The sequence below is a fragment of the Opisthocomus hoazin genome, chromosome 15 (genome assembly GCF_030867145.1).
Source record: "Opisthocomus hoazin isolate bOpiHoa1 chromosome 15, bOpiHoa1.hap1, whole genome shotgun sequence".
Taxonomy (NCBI): domain Eukaryota; kingdom Metazoa; phylum Chordata; class Aves; order Opisthocomiformes; family Opisthocomidae; genus Opisthocomus; species Opisthocomus hoazin.
Window position 1 is genome coordinate 10,757,174 of NC_134428.1, and position 19,026 is coordinate 10,776,199.

At 36.9% G+C, this 19,026-nt stretch overlaps 1 protein-coding gene across 49 annotated transcripts in view; it reads right to left on the bottom strand.

The window, feature by feature from the left end:
* RBFOX1 (RNA binding fox-1 homolog 1) overlaps positions 1-19,026 on the bottom strand; it is a 1,166,109-nt gene that overhangs the window by 39,756 nt on the left and 1,107,327 nt on the right. For 48 of the 49 annotated variants that reach the window (XM_075435958.1, XM_075435955.1, XM_075435968.1 and 45 more), the window contains one exon: positions 9,582-9,714. In XM_075435958.1, coding sequence (XP_075292073.1) covers positions 9,582-9,714 — 133 coding nt within the window. Of the gene's footprint in view, positions 1-4; positions 5,425-9,581; positions 9,715-19,026 lie in introns of those variants that run through there. The other variant, XM_075435980.1, reaches the window with a different exon arrangement.

Genomic DNA, 19,026 nt, shown 5'->3' on the forward strand with positions numbered 1-19,026 from the left:
CACAAAGAAAAACATCCATATTAGTGCATTTCCACATGCAAATGCCACCAACCCCTGCACAGCCGAGGTTAGTCTCATCACAAGAACAGAGGGAGGGGGGAAGGAAGGCACTCTTCACATTGGTTAAGGAGGTTGGTAGAAATTCTCAGATGTGAAGCTGTACCGAGTACAGCGTCTTAGGAAGTATGCCAAATGCTTACTCAAAGAGAGGCAAAGCATGGCAGGACTGGAAAATACTTTTGAATAAGGTTTTTGTGGGGGAGGTAAGGGGTGTTTCTTCTTTTTTTTAAGAAATCACATATTGGTAACTTTTTTCTTTAAAAAATGTCAGTGCGTCAATCCTACAACCAGTTTTAATCCATTAACAAAATGCTATGTCTTGACCTACTACTTTCTTCTCCCTCAATTATGTCAACCCTCTGAAACAAAGCGGTAGTTGTCATTACTTAGATGGAAAACAAAACACAACGTAAGCTTATATGGTGAGAGGAATGCGTGAAATAATTATACTGGTGGTACTCTACCCATTGGATCAAATCTCAATACCTTAGTGTACACACAGAGCTGAGAATATTCATAGGTACTGCATTGTTGGCTTGATACATGTTTCCAAGAGCAACAACAGGTCTGTTAAGAACATCATGGCGTTGTTCTTACTCAAAAAAATATTAACCTTCCTCACTGTACCATTTTACAACTTTGGTGGACATGCCAATGGTTCTGAGCTCCTCTGCAGCTTTGGTTTGATACCTCACTACCTCTTCTCTGAAAAAATGCAGTATTGCTATATTGCTGTTAACAGTTTACTCAGAGACTGCTGCATTTCAGCTAAGATGAATTGTCAGTATAAATAGTTCAACATTCAGATTCTAAACCCTTAAGGATAAATGACATGGTATGAGAAAGATGGTTTAAGATTACACTAAATAAAACTGGAACTACAGAACAGTGGCCTACCAATTACACATATTACGCAAGTTCTGCCATTTTGCATTCATTTGGCAGTTCTACAACTTAAGACGGGTATTTCCAATATCAGAATCAACCCAAGCTGTTTTGAGAGCTAAATATGAGAGCACACAATAGGGCTTTTGCAACAACATTTTCAATTTAGGAACACTATTCTCTGGGAATAATAGTTATTACCAAGTTGCTTGCTTTTGCAAGTTGCTTGCTTTTGCAAGTTGCTCTTTTGCAATTCCAACAAGAATTTTCTTGTCAGATATATAACTGATCTATTGAGGTCAATGACCGAAACCCACAGGGCTGAGTTTGTATGTGTCTAAGTCAGAATCACTTGAGAAAATCATAAATATGCATACATGCACACAAGCCACACTGATGATAAAAGTTTGCTATGGAATAATAATGTGTGAAAACTCAGCTCCACTTAAATCAGAATGTCTGCCATTTGCTTCAGTAAGGTCAGACCTTTATTCACGTATGTTTCTATTTATTATGCCTGCAGAGTAAAATATGCCAATCCTGGTCTACATTGGTAGATTTCAGAAAGCTCGCTATTTACATTGCAGTGTACCTTCATTTTGGTTTTGATATTCTGATTATTTTAAAACATTACATGTTTTTCTTCTACCTATTTGTATATAAGAAATACAACATTCCACATGGCTGTAAGGTAGAAGTACACAATTGTGAACAACATGGAAGGAATTTTATGGGATGATACACAAATGGTACAAAGTTTACTGAAGATGAAGGCCCCCAACCACAAACCTCAGTTCCTCATATCCCTGCACCTGGGAGGAGATGGAGGAGTTGGGAACGAAGGAGTGAAGTTGGGTCTGGGAAGAAGGGGCGGGGAGTGGGGAAGGTGTTTTAGGTTCTGTCTTTGTTTCTAAACATTCGACTGCATTTTAACAGCCAATAAATTAAATTAGTTTTCAAGTCAAGTCTGATGTGCTTGTGACGGTAACTGGTAAGCAATCTCCCTGTCTTTATCTGAACCCAAGAACTTTTCCATCTTACTTTCTGCCCCTATACTCTTGAGGAGGGGGAATGAGAGAGTGGTTGGGTGAGGGTCTGGCAGCCAGCCAAGGTCAACCCATCACAGTACATTAAAAAATACTACTATCAAATATTAGTGAACATTACTTTTCAGAAAACAACGTTTTTGAGAGAATATGTGTCAGAAAGGGAACCTTTTCTCTTCCTCCCCTTGGTCATCTGCAGATATACAGTGAAGACGTCGCCAGATGAACAGGGGCTGACACATTCTGAATTCCCAGGTGCAGTTGGTTGCAATCTTGGGTAGGTTACTTAATTCCTCTAGGCCTTCCTTTTACACGTAACACTCAGTCACATACAGACAGAAACTTGTTTTGAATTCTAAATACGCAATTGCTTGATAAATATTACACCGAAGGAAGTACCCAACACTAAAATGAGATATGAATGCATGACTCCATCATTAAACATAGTTAAGTGACGGAATCAGGCAAATGAGACTAACACCCCAAGCAGGACAGGCACTATGAGAAGACATCAGCTGATTTTATCTTATTTCTTCCATATGGTCTTGTGCTATGATAGTGATGTTAAATATAAAACCTTCTGCTTCTTTTGAAGTTTAAAGAAAAGTAATTCTGCACACTTTCACAGATTTTTTTCAGAGAGAATATTTTCTCTATTCACTTCTCCTTGTCATTCGTTGACTCCTGTGACTGAATCTTAGCAGTGGAGTCAAATGTGTTTTCTAACAGTACCCTTCATCAAAAGGACAAAGTGTACAACACCAAGAGTTATGTTTTGCTCTTGTGCTTTTCTTTCCTCCAGTATATAATTTTCCAAAGGGTAATTTCCTTGGCTTATCATCCCCTTTTCTCTCTCTGAAGCTGTAGACAGAAAACAAATGATAAGTCTCAAGCGTGGGAAGAAACCCATCTCACCACAGCTCCTTTTACACTTTCTATTCAAAAAATTGTCTTGGGAGACAGATAAATGTTGAGTTCCTTGTAAACTAACACAGGGTCTGGAAATAGCTGTGTTTCTGAAATCTGAATTACTTCACCCGGGAATGGATGATAAGTTAATGAGCTACCTGGAGGCATTAAAATAAGAACAACAGATTTTAGGGGATTTATTCAGTTGTGTTTTATGATTTTATTGTGCTAAGGAAAATTTGAAGAATCTTTATTTAATAAGAAAATGTGCATCTAAATAACATCATGTGTGGCAATCGTTTCCTGAAATTATCTTTCCATAAACATGAAACTGTTTTCTCACCAACTATTACACATCTGCTTTGCATGGGTTTAGCTGCTTTATTTTAATCTGTGTCTTATAATAATTTTTTGTAACTATATTAAGATAAACTCTTTACTAGTTTAGATTCCACCTTTATAATATCCTGGGAGGACTACATCTGTCTTCATTATCATTTTTGATCCTCATCTTTCAAAAGGATTGCGTTGAATAATCTATCAATGACATAAGCAAATAGTTCTTGACTGGACAAACCTCAGTTCAGTGACTTCCTAGCAGCTGAGTACATACGGCCCTCAGCCATGCACACAATCTGCACAAGTTAACATAACCTAAGGCAGATGAAGTGCATGGAGTGATTGATTCAGTGTAACGAACAGGCATTACAATCCTGATTTCATTCATTGCAATAGGAATCATGTTTATAGTTCGCTATTTCCCCTCCATCACAACGAAGAGAAAGCACCCGAGGAACAAACGTTCTCTGGTTTCTGATGGCTGGTAGGGTTGCCTTCGCTATCCTACACATACTTTCCAGTTTTTGGTCTCAGAAATCACCTTTTATATGAAACCTTTTACATGAAGCCTTGATGAAACAAATAATATAACAGATACAACTACAATCTTATTTAATATAAACCAAAGACTCAGAATTAAAGTAACACCTTTCAACACTCTAATAACACAGCTTTCACCGTTGTAGATATAGAACTGAAACTCTTCTAAGAGACTGTTTCAACTTTTTAGAGTGTTCTCTAATTCCCGGTTCTTGTCTTTCCAGTTTGAACAATTTCTGCCACAAACAAGTTACATTATCTGCTTTGGAAAATCAATTGAGGGTATTGCTGCAGAGAACAAAGCTGGAAGACATAAATCACTACGCACTGGCAAAATGCATTTTTGTGTTCTAAGAATTGCACGTATACACAAAGCACAGAGCCCATAGCAAGAGGAAGTTTCTGTGAACCCAAAGAAATGTACTAGAAAAAACCATAACCACCATAGCAGATGTAGTACGTTGTACTAATTATCCTTCTTTCTTAAATTCAGAATAAGGTGTTGGAAAATAAAGCTTCTTTTTCATTTTGAATCAGGTAGAATGTAGCACTTCAGAACAATTATTTTAACAAAGGGGAACAGTTTCTGAATAGTTTCTGTTACTTTTCCTCCGCCCTCTCCAAATACACAATTTTCTTTAGGGTTGGGAGTTTTTTTTTATATCTGTCTTTTCAAAGAGCAAAAAGCGTATTGCTATCCCCTGTTTTCCCAGGAAAGACACCAGAAGCGGAGATACAGACTGAAAGCTAATTCTCTGTTAGCTTCATCAGAACTGGAAGGACTGGGGGGGAAAAGTGAAGGCAAAGTCATCACACACTAAACTTGTGAAGTACTTGAGGCAAACGATGCTGGAATAGAAGTGCTTCTCATTAGTTTGACTAATACTGCTATCTACTACTACTATCTGCTGTACTACCAGATATATGTGACACTGGCTTTTCTGGACAGCAGTACAAAGATGGAGCATCATATTCATGATGTTTTACCATTTGGCAAATGATTTTCAAGTATGTTGAGGTACTAGCTGCTGCAGAGTTCAAGAGCAACTACAGGTATCAAAATCAGATCACCTGCTTTTAGGTAGTTTGCCAAAGAGAATACAAAACACTTCTTTCTCCTTTCTTTTGGCAATGTAAGTACTGCCAGCTGCATCCAAAATCTGTCATAAGTGTACCTTTACTAGTAGCTGCTGCTTTATTAGGACATTTCTTACATCATTAGTAGGCACTTTGTCAATAAAATAGATAATCCTAGAAAGACACAGGTCAAGCCAAGCACATGTTGGTCTTTACACTGATGTCTTTTTTTTTTTTTCAATCCTTTAAAAATTATTTTGTACAAAACACCATCTAGTACCCAGAGAGAAGCCTTCAAGAAAGATTAAAGAAGCAGTAAGTTCAAATCCTCCCACATGGAAGCTGTCCCAAGAAAGAAGGCATGAAAGGAATTCACATAGCTTCAAACAGGAACTGCTTTGCTCCTCCACCAAGTCACCAGTCTTGCTGTGAAGTCCCTGGAGAGCCCCCTGAGATGAGGAGGCAGTAGGTCACAGATTCATAGCTGCTTCTCCCCTACGGCCAGGCGCTGATCTCCGTGCACCTCTCATGCCAGTCACAACACGATCATCTCTTGCTCCTCTTCCTCCTGCAGTATAGCGTGGAAGCTAAGCTATCCATGCAATGTAGGTCTCCAATATCGGCATTCAGTTTTCTCACACAAATCAAGCTTTGCTTCCTCATTTCAGTTTCAGTAGGTTTTTATTGGACATAGATGAATTATATATACGAAGTTACGAGTAAGCTGCACATGGTAGTAATTCAAGGCATTAGAAATGATGCCACAGATGATAAAAGTGAAGTATTTTCTATGAGCTAATTAACAAGATGCTATTTCAAGGAATTGGTCAAATGCCTCGCTTGCAAGTCAAAGATCCATTAATGATTTATGTAGTGCTACATATCTCATGAATATGGATTTAATTTTTAAATGACACATTTTACAACATGTGTGCTGTTCTTTGATTTATAAGAAAACAATGGCCTTAAATATGGCTACAAACAATAATTTTCCTCAGACCTATCAAAGTGTGCCATATTTGGTGTCACCCAGTAACTGTGAGGCACAGCAGCAGGGAGCTCTCCCTATGAATCACAACAACTTGTTTTGCCTAACAAGATCTTCCAGATTTCCTTACAGCCTGGTACTTGTTGCCATTTCTTAGCTTTGTTGATAAACAATTGCCAAGAAAAGGTCACAGTCAGCATCAAACGGGACATCAGTGAACAACCACAGATTCACGGGAGGCTGACTAGAGAGAAGGCTTTCGTTACAGAGCAGGGAATCCCGAGACAGTGCTCCGGAGAGAAACACCAGGCAGCAGAGAGTCAGACTAGCCTAAGAAATACCTGTTCTTGGCTTTACGGTTGACTTTCAAATTGAAAGCAAAATGATTCTGTTTCAGTTCCCAAACTTTATAATAAAAACTAGTAAATGTCAAGAAGCTTATTTCAGATCCAAGTATCATGTTTTATTTCAGTAATAAGCTTTCTAAGGTTAATGAAATAAAAGAAAATGAAAAAGGTAATTCAGACTTCAGCTTTATATTTTACACTTACAAGTGCTTTTTTTTTAAAAAAGAAAAGTAATATTTTTCTAACTAAACATTGCTGGAATTTAATGTAAATTTGTAACTAAAATTATGTCTGTCATTATACCAAAAAAAGCCCTCTTTTTTTAATGATTGAAAATATTGTAATATGAAACTGTTTGGCTCTAAGGCTGAGCTCCTTCCTTGAGTGAAAAATTAGAAATTGCTACTAAATGAACTGCAAAACTGCATTCAAAGTTTTTTCCATTTTTCTTACCAACAAATGATATTCCAAGTTGTTTGCTTTCCTCTCTAAGTTGATTCATTCTCTGTGATCTCTTTATTATCTCTGTAATTTTCCTTGACTCCTACTCCCATTGTGACTGAAAAACACATCTGTATAATTTCTTTCCATTGATTAAGGATTTTTTTCTGATGAAAATTCCTTTTTGCTTCTTTGACAGGTCAGAGTACATAACGGGTGAGCACAGAATAAAGCAGGGCAAAGAAATTCCGAATTCTGCTACTGTATCAGTAAAGTTACCAGCACAAAATCTAATACACTAGGCCCAAGAAATTATTTCAGAATAAAGCTTTATACATCCAACTTTGGATCAGTGCAACAGAGGTATGTATTATATCTGCACTGATCCACGAATTATGGAAGTTGGAAATTTGTTTTCTGCATCGGAAAGCAGTGCCTTAGCACTTATGCCTAAGCATAGGTGGATGGAGAAAATTAAACCTAATATCTGAACTAAGACCTATCTAAATTAAGACAAAGCTTACTAACCGAAAATTTTTGCAGAGTCAATTTGTTAGAAAACATAGTGACTGGCAAGGTGAGCTCAGGATTACCAAGGGTTCGTCTCAGACAGCTGGAAGTCATCAGAACAGTGAGAAGATGTGACTTCTCAATGACACAATGCATGGCTCCGTCTGAAGTCAGCTTGAGGGACAGATCACAATGGTAACAGTGAGATCTGACCAACCTAACTGTCAGATCATCCCACAGAAGAACGTAAAAACGCTGAGCTGAACTCTTGGAACCCAGTTTCAAAACAGTGCTGAACCTGACTGCAGTGCAAAACTTTTGTATTAACTTACAACAGGAGTTCACAACGCTTATACATCTAACTTACTACCTAAAAATGCTGAAAGTAAGTACTACCTCTACGTGAGAATATATATGTATTACATTTGGAAATTTCAATTCTTCCTGCTGAGTCACTGTACTAAGCAAACTATAAAAATCTATATAACACACACCTACACACAGTGCACCCACATGTGGCCCCTTAAAAGCAAACTTAAGTTACTTACTGATCTGAAAGTATTTACTCATTTTGCAAATACTAAAAAGTACTGTCCAATTCAAAAACTGTCACACATAGCTGGTACATATTTTCTTCTATAACTTTATAACTTTGTATTAAACTTAGGTATTATGTCCGTGACACCACGAAACTGTTAATAATCCACATTGTTATCCTGCCACATATTGCGCAGTATGTTCAAACTTACGAATTTATTTTTAAACTGAGTAGAGATGGAAAGAGTCCACTTTTTCATATGCAGTATCCATTTTGTAGCTGAGGCATTTGGATAGAAATCAGCTCTTGTAGGGCACTCTAAACTCGTTCCCATCATCGCCATGTACAAATACCTGAACTAACACTAAATGAAAATCTGGGCAACAGCAGGGTAACTTTGATGGGACACCATCCTTGTCCAAAGGTAACTCAGGCAATCTTCGAAAATCATGGTGTCTTCCCCTAGTAGTGGTAATACTGTTTTGCTTATTACTTTAGTATTATTTTGCTTATTAAACTACATAAAACACTTTTTTAAAAAAAAAGTACACTTTTACAAAATAACCTGGTTCTGTGGCATCTTTTTTATACATATTTTTAGAATATCTTATTTCTCTGAGGTGGTAACTGCCCAATGTGAAGGAATGGTCAAAGTGTCCGTCTTCAATATCCCTGAAAATTTAGCTCGATGGCTGACTGACTAGATTAGCAAACTTGTCTAGAAAAAGACAAGCCTTTTGGCTTAACAGAACAAAGTCTTCATGGGAAACTGAGGGAACATGTGAAGGGCACCCATCTTCTGCTGTAATGGAGTAGGAGGACAGGGTCTTGTGCTGCAAGCTCCTTTGCAAGGGGATATCTGCAGTGAGAGCAGGAGAGCTGCTGAACAGGACTTCAGTGAGGGCAGAGAGAAGGAAACTGCCTTCACTCAGAGACTTTGCAGACCCTTCCCGACCCTCGCTCAGGAAGGTCTGGTTGCTCCACAGGGAGGCAGTCACATATCTACTTCAAATTTTTATGCCAAAACACTATTCTGGCCTGGGATCTGCTTTCTGATTTCCAAACTTCCCAGTTTCTTAATAGCTGACAATCTTTTGACAGTGTTAAGGTTTTTAAATATCATCTGCAGCACACAAAACTTTCCTGTGTCAGCATTTACAGAGCAACAGGAGAATTTGTTTCTTCCCTTTTTCCCTTAAAAATATACCTAAAAAAACTGCCAAAAAAATATACCTAAAAAAACCTTCTGAAATAGCAGAAGATTATTGAGTTTCTAGAAATTATTACTGAGAATTTCTCTCCTTTGTTCCTTAGTTTACTACTTGGTTTCCATAAACGCAGGTCACTGATAGGGAAATCTTAAGGCATTATTTAAGCAAACGTACTAAAAACCACATGGCCCTGAGAGAAGCACCCCAGTGCTCTATCGTGGTAAAGACGTCAGCTAGAAAAACTAAACCAACTGCAATAAAATGAAAAAAAAACCAAAAAACAATCCCCAAACAACCACCACTAAGCCTTCAGGTCCAGAGACAACTTTCAGTGGATGATTTCAAGGAAAAGAAGTTAACTTGATCCAACCTCCTTAATAACCAGATGTTTGCAATCATCAAAAATATATCTTTTGCTGAAACAATTTCTCTGTTCCAAAGCATTCGGTTTCTAAGAGCATTTACATAACAACATGTGACATCTGAAATGCTGAAGGCCACCAACCATGGCAATACAAATTACAGTCATTTTTCAATGCTCCGTGCAAGGTGCACCACGTGCAGCGGTGGGACTGGTTGCGTTCTGTGCCGGCTTAGTCGGCCAGAGACGCTCAGCACGCCTCACCGCCACACGCTGCGCCGAGCCCCTGGAGATTCATGTCAACAGGTAGAAGAGGCTGATCTCCTTACCCGCCGTAGGCTGGAATTGGAGGAGGGGGGGCTGCTGCACGAAACGTGTTGTACACCGTGCGACCTCGGCCTCTTAGATGTGCACCTCTGTAAGCAGCGGCTGCCGTTGCGGCAGGGTACGGAAATCCTGGCACTGTGAAGGAAAGAGGAGGAATGTCAACTGTTCAGATCTACCTAGTGCTTTAAACCGAGAGTAGTGCACTAGCCTGTTTGTGCTTATAATAAAGCTCGACCATAACTGGACGAGGGGGTTGCCAATAAGTAAATTATTAGTCTCATCACCAGAGGCCTCATCTTTCTACACAGTATCTTTGTATGCAAGCAGGGCACAACAAACTGGGAATTTAGCTAGCAGTATCACAGGTGGCTCTGATTCTCTTAGACGACACTGGTTATTAAAAATAATGTTGACTGTTTTAGCTCCTGCTACCAGGAGACTCTTGAGGTCCAAGTCACCCAGTTCAGAATCAAATTTATAACGCCAGAGACATCTGCAACACGTTCTCAGATCTACCTTCAAAAGGCAGCCCTGCTTTGAGTGGAGATGAGACCATTAGACCAGGTGACCTCCAGGGATCTAAATTATCCAAAGATTTCACTGATCTAACAGAGCTTTACTTTTGTTCAAAAGTTGATTATTAACTAGGTCTTAATTGTGTACCAAGGGAAAGAAAGACAGAGCAAGAGTTTTCTCAGACTTCGGGAGTGTACTTTGTTCATAACAGTATCCGTTATTCCTTCAAAAGAGAGGATTGCATAGACTGGAAATATCTGTATGAATTCAGAAAATATTCACACCCAATAGAAAAATTTAGACATGTTAAAAAAAATTAACTCATTTTTTGTATCGTCATTTCAACTAAATGTAAACATTAGTTATCATTCCACGTGAGACTTAAAATATTTTAATCAGAAATTGAATAGCAATACACTACTAGAGTTTTTTTCCCCTGTAAAATGTCTGTAAAAAACTCTCTTCATAAAGTATTTAACTGAAAAATAAAAAAGAAACTTTTGACTTTACTTTCTCTGCCATTTTTTTAACCAATACTTCATTACTTCATTACTTCATTTCTCCTTTGTACATATATTTCTGGCCAATGTTAGAACAGATATTTTTAGAAGTAATTCATCAGTGAGACAGAGAAAATCAAATCCAGCTCTGTTGGCACCCAGGTTACTGCAGTTGTGCTTCACTGTGTTGATTTTTTTCCAGTATGCAAATAAAGAGAGAAAAGAAATAAATACTGCTTAGCAAAACCCTAATAAGCAGCAAGCATATGGAAGCAACAATCTATAAACCAGTAATTTTTTCAAGTCTGAAATATGAATTGCTTTCTATCCACGTTTGTCTTTCATCAGTTTTAGCATTAAATTTTAAAAGCAGCCTTGAATTTGAAAAAGAAAACGAAAAATTCACAACTTGTAGATGTTGTTGGCTGAACACATGAAGGAAAATACTATAATTATGGTGACTTCTCCATTACTGCCTTACTACTACTAGGTCCTTCTCACTGACAAAAAGGTTGTACAGTAATTCTGCAAAGATTTACATCTCTCTGATAAAACACAGAACAACCCTATGGCAATGCAATTAAATGAAACCAGTCTTTTAAGAAGTGCGAACACCATCTTTTTATTCCTCTTTCTTTAAAAAAAAAAGTGTCAAAATCAAAACGATGAACTTCTAGAACTCAATATACTGTTGATAACTTTGCAATCAACTGCATTTAAGAAGGTGTAGAGAAATAGTCATTGAAAGCATTGCTTGGGGGGGAAAATGAACATATATATCATACTCTTGGAAATTCGGATGCTGTAACTACTTTTGCGTATGCCACAACATTGAATACTGATCAGTATAAATACAGTAGTGCTAGAATCATGACCTACTAGTAGCTCAGACCACGTAACTTTTGTCCTTATCATTACCAAGTAAACATTAACAGTCTTGCACACAAATTGGTACAATGTGCATATGAAAATGTAAAAGATCATTTTCAGCAGATTGAAGATATAAGCAACAGATAAAGAAAAGGTACAATGCTCTAATAATATTTTGGAGATGGAAGCTAGCAATACATGAGAAACACATGAGGGTTGGACATCATGGCATCATTGTTCACTTCCGTCCCTTACAGAATGTATTTGTGAATGCCACACGCCGAAGACTTCTTTATTGGCTTAAATTAGGTGATGCGCAGAACAGACATTTTAAATGGTCATGTATCGTAACTATAATCATGTCTGCTACTTCTGTAAGAGAAACAATGGACTAGTACTCTTCAGCATGGAAAACAAGTCACTCTAGGAGGTATGACGAAGCTCCACAATTGTGAAAAACGGAGCAAATCTGGGAAAAGGTGGCTCATCACACAACCTCTAATTAAGTCTCCATGGAACCTTCCGCCACTGGATGTTATGGATGCTAAAAGCTTAAAAGTTTATATGATTGAAAGTGATGAACAGTTTTCCCTGTAGAGAAACAGTATAAAGACATAACCTCTGGTTTACAAAAACTCTCCAGATTGTACAAAGCTGACAGAATGTTGAAAGAACCATCTACCTACACATTAGCTCCAGTCTTACAACCTTTACAATTCAGCTTTTGCTCCTTTCCAAATACAGGGTATTTGTCTAGATGGAGAACTAACTTCATCTATTACGATTATCTTTGTTATCAGAGTAATGTTTAGCTGCAGTCTGCCTGCACTAGAAAAATTACTCCTTTCCACTTACTAGATGGTCATTTCTAGAGGTAAGTTTCTCCAATATTTTGAGAGTTAATGTGTCCCCCCCTTTTTTTTTTTTTAAATCATGCAAATAAATAAATAAAAAGAAAAAACCCAACAAAACAGTGCTGAGAAGAGTTTGGTTAAGTAAATGGGGAAAAATGGACTTCAGAGTCTGGCCAGGAAAAACTGGTATCTGAAATGGTGGATATCTGAAATGATAAACCTGAAGGTTGGGATTCTGTAGCTAGCTTGAAAAAACTGTAGTCTTTAAGGACTCTTAAAATACCAAGATTAAGACATATTTCTCTGACCTAAAAGCCACTGACACAAGATTAATGAAGTCTGACAACCTTTGAGCAGTTTGGAAATTTTTTCACTTATGTGTGCATCTGTAGTTCTCTACGTATTGACAAAAAACACACTTTTACAAGAAAAACAGAAGCCGTGGCAAAGAAAACCAAATCAGTTCAAAAAAGTCTAAGCTCAAGTGACATAACGGTGTGGGCTTGCAATACACGGTCTGGAAACTCCTGCTCTATAATCTGTTTCAGCAGTTAATTCTTTGTAATTAACATCTCCATTTGGCAATATTTAAAGCAGTTGTCTTCTTTCAATGAAATGCTCAGGGTCCAAAAGAATCTTTCTGCTGTAAAATGTACTGTTTGAAATTAACTCACTAATTCCCCCATACAGCCACACACTTTATACACGTGTGTGATGAATGGGCCTGTCTCTTGATTTTCAGAACAAATGAGTAAATACAGGTCTGATGAAAACTAACTGGAATTGTGCAGAATTTGTATGGGAGACACTGAGGATGAACCTCTGTGAAGCATAAACTCCTACAGGGTTTTGTGAGCATTTTTTTCCTTTGAATCGTACGACTCCATCCAGCTTTCACAAAGACATTTTAAAATATGTATTTTGCAGTAATTGAGCATTTATCCTAAATACTCTTTAATCTTCATGGTGGCCACACCTGGAAAAGACTTACAAGACTGGCCACTGACCTTAAATCTTTGACAGTGAACGGTTCTCTACAAAGAAATGTCACTGGAAAAGCAGAGTGCCCCCCTCAATGAATAAGTAAAAAAAGAACAGAAATTATTAAATTTTTATGAGAAAGAAGGCTTTCCTTTGTGAAAAAGGAGAAAAAGCGAGAATATAGTGACAACAGGAAGAGTCACTTAACCTACAAGTGTTTACCAAACCCAGAACACATAATAGAGGCTCAGCATTCGTGGGATATACTAAGAAAAGACCGTGATTTTTACCATTTTCAGAGGATCTGCATCACAAAAGATGTGTTAGAATGAAATGTCTGAGGTAATTTGTTTTGCTATGCTTGCCTTCATTGCCTCCTTAATGAAATCATGAAGCATAAAATGCCTAGAGTAAAGCAAAACTCTATAAAAGCTTGTAGAAGCAATTAGTAGAAGGTAGAGCAATGATTTGGAGCTCTGTCAGGAAGAGGAGAAGACATGATGGAAACTAAGCCTGAGAAATACAGAACTAAGAGTAACATTGCAAGCTCTTATGATAAAGTAAGTTCTAACAGTAGAGTTTGTATAGAACAGAATTATATCCATCCCAAAAAACTGCCTGGTCAGTCTGAAAATCATGTGCCTGAAAACACAGAGTGTCTGAAAACATGCCTTCTATTTCAAGGTAGTAATATTAAAGATAAAGATTAGAGGTAAAATAATCAACAAGATCATCTCACCCTAGATTTGAGCTCAGCAAAATAAATTCTGCTACTTCAGCCCAGGTGAGAAATCACATGGTTAGGAATATGTAATAACCACAGAGTTTATTTTGCTACAAACTTTTTAATATCCTCACCCCAAAATAACCAGCAGAAGTGGCACCATTAGAACACAACTGAAGAATGGACTTCATAAAAACAATTTTATGAAAAGGGCTCTCCGATCAGGAAGCACTAAGTGCTATTAACCAGCCCCAAAAGAAATGATTATACTAGCCAGGTGGGGTAAAGATTTTAATGACTTAGTTTGTAGGTCAAATTTCCTTAGTGCCTCAGTGCCAAAGCGTTGAAACTCAGTCAGTGTAAGTGCTATTACAATGGGGTTCACAATGTGTTTGACTCTCAGCAGGGAAGCAACTGAGTCCACTTCTAAGCAAAAGTATTTTAAATTTAGTAATTTGATGACTGGAATTCTTCTGACCCATGATAGACAAAACGCAGATTTCTCCATCTACACATTGATGATATGAGGTGATAACTAGGTTAAAAAAAAAAGGACAGACTTTTCTAAGGACTACTATATAATCAAATACCAAATCAAAGAAACAATTTATGTTCTCATCTAATAGCCCCATCAGTTCTGTAGTTATTCATTCAGCTATTCAAATATGAATGGGACTACAACAGCAGCAACAAAAAATCAGTTCCTACAGTGGAACTGTAATTTTACTTTTTCAGATTAAAAAAAAGTGTGAAAAAATATGCTGTGGAAGTGCTTGGTTTTATTTAATATAATTGTTAAAAAGCATACAAATCGTCTTGCACTACAGGCCAGATGAAATTCTTTTAGGAATGATATGTTCGTAAGATTCCTTCTTTAAAATTATTTGTTCTATTTTCATAATTAAGAGGATAAATTTATTTTTAAAAAGGTATTATTATAATGAATATTGTCCAAAAAGTTCTCTCTTCTGGATACACTTGGTAAACATGGAAACTCTGTCAGGGTACCTCTTTCATTGAACTTTAGTTTAGATTTCAAACGTGAAATCTGGTCAGCAAATCATTTAAGCAACTAAAAAGGACTTTGGAATTAACAGGATTCCTGTTAGGATATCAGTAAAATTTAGGTAACTAGTGATTTTATATAGGAAAGAACTACAAGCATCAGAAAAAGAACAGGAAGTTAAACTTTGTGTGCACAGATGAAATTTAATCAAATCTTCATTTCTCCCAAAAGATGTAATATAAGGATTGGTCTTACTCATTATTAAATGAACATGACAGACAGGTGCACTTTCTAGACACCGTATTTCAACATACGCCTTAGAAAACAAAGCCTGAATGAACAATGACAAAATTTCAGTTCCCAAAAGGAGCAATATAACCTGGTAAAAAATACTTAAGGGTATACACTGTGTATTAAAGTTTTAAAGCTTTGGGATAGATGTAAGAGTAGCAGATGCAAAAAACAACAGGGGGCAGATTTTGTATCAAAGCCATAAAAATATACAGCCATTTTAATGGGCAATTATTCTTCACATTTGTGCTGCGGTTTGAATTTGTATGAGTGCGCCATATGCCTCAGGAAAGGTGTGCCATCAAAATGGATGAACTAATCTACCTCTCGTCACTCCTCATCCCTCTTCCTTCATGCAAACTATCAGGTCATCTGCCATCAAGAGTTTTCAAATCTTTTATGGTGAAAAATTTCCATGCTACATCATGTTTGAATCAGTTAATAGCTAATTTACTGCAACGTAGTTTAACTGTTAGAATGGTGGGGAGACACATCTACATTATTCCCATAGTTTAGGAGGTTCCCTGCTGAGGAAACACTTCAGAAGTGCTGGACAATAAATTAAAAACAAAGAGATATAATGGGTAACATGCTGAGAAATGCTAAGCAGAATAAACTCTATGACATTATCTGAGATTTCAGGAACAGAATCAGGAGTTTATCCTGACGTATGCTGTGTAGTGAGTTTTCACTTCACCATAAGAGTAATAAGTAATAGTACTTGGCGTTCTTTAAAAGCATTATAAAAACTGCGTTAAAGAGGATGCGCGCAGATCTGTGCATTTAAACACACAGCCCAAAGTACACCACAAGTAAAATTTAAGCTCTGTTTCTACAGATTTTAAAAAAAAAAGCTTTTAAACTATACATATATATACAGATTCTTCAAATTTCAGAGTAAAATAATCTTTAGAAAGTTCACAATGTTTAAAAATAGCAAGCTGAAAATACATTTTTTCACCTGTTACTTTTGAGAGATGATTATCCCTGGGGATCTAGTTGTGAATTACCTGAATTCAAAGGAAATTTGCCATATATGTCAAATATAGTCACAACCGGTCCCTTCCATTTCTTTCATTTAGAATCTATTTATGTTTTGAAGCACATACTTAAAATTAGAAGAACAGCGATTTCCTTACTATTGTACAAAAACACATGTCAGTATTAAATCCTGCTGTTTAGGAATGCATAAATTTGTATTTTCGACAAACTGTTACTTATAGGACATTCTCATTTGAAATGCATTGAAAAGCAAAACAAAAATCTCTAATTAATGTACAAGCCTAATCACCATTCTCCACATGGAAGAGTAATTTTTCACTGTTCATTTGCTCAGTGTAATCTCAAAACTGACATAACAGAAAAGCAATGGCCTATAAATCTGCTCTCATTTGTTTCTTTAATATTCATATTCCATTGAACTACAGCTGCTTGTTGCTGCAGTCTATTACAACATGCAAAACTGTCGATAAAAATATAATGAAAGGCAAGATGTGTTTCTTCATGGCTCTGTGTGCCATTTATATTAAAAAAAATAACAATAAATGACTCATGGATTGTCCCTTAGTTTGCTGCACGCTGGGCGATTAGTGATTAATTACCTTGCTGCAAATTGACATGGCACAAGGAAATTGACACAGCTCTGATTAATTAACTTTTTATGCGAGACACTTACTTACAAAACACTGCACACTGTAACTGAATCCCTTTACACAATGCTACTGCATTGTTTCCAGTCAAATCCAAATTAGCACAAAATTTTCATAAATTTGGTGAAACTTTTTCTAATAAGGTGTACCATGAAGATTACGTAAATATTTCTAGCAAGAGGACAGCTGCTTTAAGACACTGTTTTCAACTATTTTATCCTCAGACATATGAAAAATAAGATTTGTAAGATATTTCCATACCAAAGCACTAACATAATAAAATCTACTCAAAAGCCACTAAATATTTCTGTAAAAAGCAAACTGCTATTTAGCATGCTTATTATTATTTTAAATTGTCGGAAGACACTTCAATGTTCCAACAAAACTTGCTATTTGGTTACCTTTACCTTAAATTTGTTTCCAGGTTTAACTGATCGACTACTTCAACAATGACTTGCACATACTGAATTCACACATAGGTTTCATTATAATTATTTTTAGTATATATGGAATTAATCATTTTCTTTGCCCTCCTTTGTTTCATGTCCTCTAATATACCAATAAAGAAACCACCATTGGTTCCTATGTGTATCGATACCATTATACGCCAGGAATTTCTAACCTTTGGAGAAAAATCCTGATGCCAAAGCCTGGAAACTGTCTCATCTTTTTGCCTCAACTTCTTCACTGTGAGGGTGACTGAGCACTGGTTCAGGTACCCAGAGAGGCTGTGGGGTCTCTGTCTTTGCAGATATTCCAAAGCTGTTTGGACGTGGTCCTGGGCAGCCTGCTCAAGGTTACCCTGTTTGAGCACGGGGGGGGGTGGACAAGGTGACCTCCAGAGGTCTCTTCCAACCTCACTCATTCTGAGATTCAGTCACTTGATGATTCTATGGTTATCAGAAACTCCCTTATATCTCATTCTTCTCTTACAGGACAGTATATGCAGTCACCTGGATCCCTCAGGCATCAAGGTGTTTCTCTTAACACAGAGGAAAAAATGGAGAATGTGGAGGGATAAAAAAGAACTGACAAGAAGATTGAGAATTTTTTCGTAAAGCTACATGATGACATCAACCCACAAATTTGAATAAAAAAATGCTACAATTGGTGGTTAAATTACTTATTGTGTACTTTGGAACAAAGTAAGAGTACTGCATAGTTTATGCCACAAAGAATACAAACAGTTGATGTACAAAGAATAGTTGCATTTTCACAAAAAAATGACTAACGAACAAGAAAAAGCTCAGTAGCTAAAAAAAAACAACAAAGCAACTACACCACAAATGAAAAGAAACAGTAGAGACCAGAGAAGCTACATATGATCCTAAATTAAAGAACAACCGTCAAATCCAGATGATCGAACTGATCAAGAACTTGTCTTGTGTGCCTGGTCGTTGGACATCTACAAGTTCCAAGCAAACAGAAAAATTCCCCTGTGTCTAGCTAAACACCATTTCTGAGACACAGTAAAAAGGACACGGTTGTGGAAAACTGGATGAAGAGTAGCACTACTATAAAGAGATGACAAAATTTGGTAATTTAAAAGTTCATGAAAGTCAATCATGCTAGTGACAAGGAGTTCTGTCTGGATGACACAAGAACAACCAAAACTCACCAGAATTATTAAACTGTAAAAGAGAACATTGTCAGAATGTTGTTGGGTTGGGGACAATTTAGGCAGGCAGTGATTGAGAAAAAAACCAGCTAGTTAACCTAATCCAAGCCATCATGGAAAAAAATTGTCAAAACAAAGAATATCACGTGCAAAGAATCATACAGATATTAAAAATATTATTCCCTCAAAAGTACTTACTATTTCTGAAATTCACCTAGAACAATTTTGCTGTATACAACATGGTTTTAAGAGCCATGATTTAACAACTGTCACACAATGCAAGACAGTGACACTAAAGTAAGTCTTTATTTGAAACCAAATCTTACAGGCTAAGCAGAAAACCACAAACCCAACAATTTTACAACTGACAGACAGACAGAAGGACACAAAACTGGGAGGAGTGGTGGATATACTAGCAGGCTGTTCTGCCATTCACCG